The 6000-nt window shown below is 50.4% G+C and overlaps 1 protein-coding gene across 1 annotated transcript in view; it reads left to right on the forward strand.

Moving 5' to 3' along the window:
• snd1 (staphylococcal nuclease and tudor domain containing 1) overlaps positions 1–5725 on the forward strand; it is a 210323-nt gene extending 204598 nt beyond the window's left edge. Inside the window, exons 21-22 of the mRNA XM_084448019.1 lie at positions 2688–2732; positions 4672–5725. Coding sequence (XP_084304145.1) covers positions 2688–2732; positions 4672–4737 — 111 coding nt within the window. The 3' untranslated portion in view covers positions 4738–5725. The remainder of the gene's footprint in view (positions 1–2687; positions 2733–4671) is intronic.
• The last annotated feature ends 275 nt before the right edge of the window (positions 5726–6000 follow it).

Genomic DNA, 6000 nt, shown 5'->3' on the forward strand with positions numbered 1-6000 from the left:
TATCTGGTGAAGAGGTATCTGGTGAAGAGGTACCTGGTGAAGAGGTACCTGGTGAAGAGGTATCTGGTGAAGAGATATCAGGTGAAGAGGTATCTGGTGAAGAGGTATCTGGTGAAGAGGTATCTGGTGAAGCGGTACCTACCTGGTGAAGAGGTATCTGGTGAAGAGGTACCTGGTGAAGAGGTATCTGGTGAAGAGGTATCTGGTGAAGAGGTATCAGGTGAAGAGGTACCTGGTGAAGAGGTATCTGGTGAAGAGGTATCTGGTGAAGAGGTACCTGGTGAAGAGGTACCTGGTGAAGAGGTACCTGGTGAAGAGGTATCTGGTGAAGAGGTACCTGGTGAAGAGGTACCTGGTGAAGAGGTACCTGGTGAAGAGGTATCTGGTGAAGAGGTACCTGGTGAAGCGGTACCTACCTGGTGAAGAGGTATCTGGTGAAGAGGTATCTGGTGAAGAGGTATCTGGTGAAGAGGTACCTGGTGAAGCGGTACCTACCTGGTGAAGAGGTATCTGGTGAAGAGGTATCTGGTGAAGCGGTACCTACCTGGTGAAGAGGTATCTGGTGAAGAGGTACATGGTGAAGAGGTACATGGTGAAGAGGTACATGGTGAAGAGGTACCTGGTGAAGAGGTACCTGGTGAAGAGGTATCTGGTGAAGAGATATCAGGTGAAGAGGTACCTGGTGAAGAGGTATCTGGTGAAGAGGTACATGGTGAAGAGGTACATGGTGAAGAGGTACCTGGTGAAGAGGTACCTGGTGAAGAGGTATCTGGTGAAGAGATATCAGGTGAAGAGGTATCTGGTGAAGAGGTATCTGGTGAAGAGGTATCTGGTGAAGCGGTACCTACCTGGTGAAGAGGTATCTGGTGAAGAGGTATCTGGTGAAGAGGTACCTGGTGAAGAGGTACCTGGTGAAGCGGTACCTACCTGGTGAAGAGGTATCTGGTGAAGAGGTATCTGGTGAAGAGGTATCTGGTGAAGAGGTACATGGTGAAGAGGTACATGGTGAAGAGGTACATGGTGAAGAGGTACATGGTGAAGAGGTACATGGTGAAGAGGTATCTGGTGATGGGACTGGCAGGAGGATGACTGATCAGATGGCATTAGAGATCCCCTGTGTCTGCCGAACATCATGGGCTCAGACCCCATATGGCGACATCTGTCGGTAACGAGTGGAGCGCTGAGTCTGTCCCCTCTTAAAGCTCCTTTCCTACTGGCCTTTGATGGATGGCTAATGCAGCAGTTGCACTTTTTTTAGGTACACACAGTCGTGCACGCGATCACGATCTCTCTCTCTCTCTCTCTCTCTCTCTCTCTCTCTCTCTCTCCCTCCCTCCCTCCATGTCCCCCACGTCACTCGTTCTCACAGTTGTACAATCCAGCTGTTTTTTGTACTTTCAGGACATCATGTGTTCAATGTCTATCAAATCAACCAGCGCATACCAGCTAGCTCAGCAATTAAACCCTAGCACTGAATCTACTGAACATCTGCCATTGTGCGTGCGTGCGTGGGCGTGCGTGGGCGGGCGTGCGTGGGCGTGCGTGCGTGCGTGGGCGTGCGCACTCTGCCACCCGACCAGTTCATCTGCTCCCCTAATAAACATGTCAGGCGGTGTTTCTGAATACAGTCTAACATGGTTACAACAGTTACGACCCTCCGTCAAGTTCCCCTCCTCATCTTCTCACATCCCTCAAACACTCTTCTCTCAGTCCTGCTGAACATCTATCTATCTGTCTATCTATCTGTCTGTCTGTCTGTCTGTCTGTCTGTCTGTCTGTCTGTCTGTCCTTAAAACTCCATCCCTCACTCCTCCCCTTCACACTACCCCATCCCTCCCTCCATCCATACCTCTCTCTCACCCCTACAGTACCTCCCCAGTATAGACCTCCTCTCATGTTCCAGGCTGTCCAGCCTACACACACACACACACACACACACACAGTCTCTCTTAAGCAGCGGGCCGACATTTCACCCCCCCGTCATGCTGTGACCATGACTCAACCCCTGCTCAGTCAGAGAGGCTAAATGGACGCTCTGGCAGAAGCGCTCCTGCCCAGCAGCGCCTCTCTCACCCAAACGCGCCCACTCTGAGACAGAGACAAACGCTTGTGCTTGCGCGCCTGCAGATGCAGTACACACACACACACACACACACACACAACCCTTCTGACAAGCTCGTCAGCGGGCGGTCTATTCCGGCCGCCGCGTGCTCTGATAAGGCCTTTGAACGCAAACCGCCGCGGTTTAATGCGTCATCACAATACAGCGCTGATGGCGGCCCGGGGGCCGGGAGGGCGCCTCTCTCCGCCCCGCTGAGCTCTCAACGGACGGTGATTGAACCAGGAAACGCTCCGGCGCCGCGAGGCCACGCGGAGAGACACTCCAGCCTGATTGCTCTCATCTGCCGCCGTGACCCGTACGGAAACGGCGAGCTACAGCACGGCACGCCAGCCCGCTGTGCACAGCGACCCGGAGGCCAGGCCCGTTATTATGGGCTGCATTCATCGTCCATAATGCACGTTTATGTTCCTATCAAAGCGGGAAGGTGGGTGCGGGTGTGTGGGTGTGGGTGTGTGGGTGTGGGTGTGCGCGTGCGGGTGCACCCAGTGAACTGTGCACCCAGTACAGTTCTGACGGATCCCTAATTCTGCAATCTCTCTCTCTCTCTCTCTCTCTCTCTCTCTAGGTGACTGAGTATCTCAACGCTCAGGAGTCTGCCAAGAGTTCACGGGTCAGTAACTTTAACTTCATCTCTTAATCCTCCGCTCAATCCCCCCCCGTTCGCCGGCTCTCCCCTGGATAACATCTCGCCAGGCTCATTCTCGCCAGCACTCTGTCTCGTTTTCTCTGTCCAGAACTCCTGTTTAAACCGTCTCCTCTGGTGAGACCGCAGTAAACCAATGTTTCCTAAACACCGTCCACTACGACACGTTTCCACACAATTACCAGCCGAGGAAAGCCTCCGTTTCTCTCTCTCACTCTTTTACAGCTCTCTCTCTCTCTCTCGCTCACTTTTTTTTCTCTCTGTCTCTTGCCCCTCCTCTCTCTCCCTCTCCTGTGCTCTGGAGACATGACACATTTCATTGGCAGCCACCGGCGTCCTATATGGATGTCTGCCCACAGTCTGTGCAGGCCCACACGGAGGGAGGGAGGGAGGGAGGGAGGGAGGAGACGAGGGAATCTCTACGCCAGGACTAACCCGTGCCCCGCTGAAGAGCTCACTCCTAATCACACGTCCCCTGCCGCTGTGTACAGAATCACAATGCAGATGATGCGTACCCGTCCCATCAGGATTGTCAGTGTGGATTATACATGTTCAAATTCAGGCATGAAGGCAACTGGTTAAACGTCTTAAGTAAATCACAACACATTTGCGTTACTGTTGAAAAGCTACTTTCAGAGACGCACCAAATGCTCATTTTAATTGAAATGCTTCGCAGTCGACAGTCAGCACGCAATTACAGAGAACCTCCGAGGTGTCAGATCCCGACAGCAGCCAGGCGTAAAGGCCGAGCGCTGTCTCCGCTCTGATGAATCACCCAATCACGTCACGGCGTGCTGACACAATCACCCAATCAGAGGTGGAAGTGATGTTAACGAGACACCGAGCGACTTTTGTTCCGAGAGGCGGGGGAAAGGAGCGCGACAGGCTTCTAACGACTGGCGCTAATTAGCATCGGCGTTAATTAGCTGTGAATCGCAGCGTTAACAGCTGAACACACATGCTGATGATGGGGGGGGGGGGGAGGGGCGCAGAGTGACACCTCAAACATCTCATTCTTTCACATGTCACACTCGCGTGCTTTACTGCGCCACAGTAACCACCCCAATCCCTGCCATCACACACTTGTATGAACACACACACATACAGTGCACACCTTTGAATCCAGTCCAAACACACACACCCACACACCGCCCTTCCCATCACGCAAACGGAACGCTTAGCAGGAAAATGTTCCGATGCTTTATGAGGCACAGCCTTCAGAGTGTGGGTTTAATGGAATGGGGAAATAGACAGGGTGGCGTGTGTGTGTCTGTGTGTGTGTCTGTGTGTGTGTCTGTGTGTGTGTGTGTGTGTCTGTGTGTGTGTCTGTCTGTGTGTGTGTGTGTGTGTCTGTGTGTGTGTCTGTGTGTGTGTCTGTGTGTGTGTCTGTGTGTGTGTCTGTGTGTGTCTGTGTGTGTGTCTGTGTGTCTGTGTGTGTGTGTGTGTTTGGCCTTCTAGCATGGCTGGGCAAGCACAAAGGAGGGGATTAAAGTGATGCCCCTCCGTTCTCAGTGGGGTGTGAGAATAGTCATGTCCTCTATCTCTCTCTGATTCCCTCTCTCTTTCTTCCTCACTCTCCCTCTCTCTTTCATTCTCTCTCATTCTCTTTCTGACCCTTTCTCTCTCTCTCTACCTCCCTCTCTCTTCCTCTCTCATTCTCTACCTCTCGCCCTCGCTCTTCTATTTCTCTCTCTTTCTTTCCCTCTCTTTCTCACCATCTCTCTCTCTTCGTCAGCCTCTCTTCCTCAGCCTCTCTCTCCCTCTCTTTTGAACACGTAATGTGCCCGGCAGCCATTGAGGGGCCACTAAGAAACATTGTCAGTGTGACTTGATGCCGACTGCTTCATTACTCTGTTAATGCTCGTACCTTTTTTTTTTTTTTCCTGCTTTTGTTCCGTCCAATCAGCTCAACATCTGGTGCTATGGAGACTTCCGTGCCGATGACGCTGACGAGTTTGGCTACAGCCGTTAAAAACAGAACCGCCGCCATTCCAGAGACCGCGCAGAAAGACGAGAGATGCACTCATCACCGGAAGACAAAGATGACACTCAAGAAATAAAACGGAAACTAAAAAACAACGAGCATCTTGCTTTTATCCCACGGCCGGTCGGCCCGCCAGGTTCTGTCTTTCCCCCCCTCCGCCCCGTCCTCTGCCGTTTCTGACTCTGCAAGAGCATGCCTAGTGATAAACTCCATCTCCCATCATGCAACAGTGACTGTCCATTCCCTCTTTTCTATCTTCCTTTGCCACTGCCAGTTCTTATCATCGTGACCTTTTGCCAGTCCTCATTAATTGCCATGTCACACTTTCCGCCAACTTCCTGCTAGCTGACATCATAACGCTATTAGCCAGTCGATCTGCTGTTTGATACCACAGCCAATCCCTGCTGTATGTTGTACAGGAAGGGGGCGGGGCTGGGAACCTTTTGGAGGGTTTTTTTTTTTCCCTGATGCTTCTCAAATTTTTACAGCTTCTTCACGCCGAGAGAGAAACGCTTCCTTAAATGAATGACCTAAATGTGATGAAATGTTGAGAGAAAGATTTAAATGGAGTTTATTTTGGAGCTATAGATGGAGCCACACTGTAGAGGAAAAAGCTGGATGTACTTTGATGTAGCTATATCTGTGTCATATGACGTTTGAAAGGCTTTTAAGGGAGTTTCCTACTCATTTATGTAGGGAGTTTCCTACTCATGTCCACTCTTTCTTTCTTATGGCCAGAAAACTACCGACGCCTTTGACAAGACAGCATTTATCATGTCCCTCCTTCTGTCATGTTTACATAATAATGGTTATGATCTCTGTCTTTCGCGGTCTCTCTCTCTTCTCTCTCTGTCTCCGTTCTCTCTCTTCTCTCTCTGTCTCCGTATGCCGTAGCAGGAACAGTGTTTGAGTTTGTTTCCTTATGATGGACCCTGTCATTGTATTAAAAATCATGAATAAAAATGAACAAATCTTACATGAATGACGTCGTTATTCAGATCAGATCACATCAAGTTTGATTGCTGGCCTTCTTTTAAATGCATTTAAATGCAGGTATTGAGAGGTTACAGGAACTTGATGAACCCTTTTTTAAGTCATAATGATACTGTACATCACAAGGTTTCTAACACTGAATGGGAACCTATTTGCCTGTTCAAAACCCGTGTGGAACCAGTGATATGAGCAGATGGATTGAGACAGTATCGCAACAGCCTGATGAATGTGTTCTTCTATTGTAACCCTGCACTGCAC

Source organism: Borostomias antarcticus, assembly GCF_949987555.1.
Source record: "Borostomias antarcticus genome assembly, chromosome: 13".
Classification (NCBI taxonomy): domain Eukaryota; kingdom Metazoa; phylum Chordata; class Actinopteri; order Stomiiformes; family Stomiidae; genus Borostomias; species Borostomias antarcticus.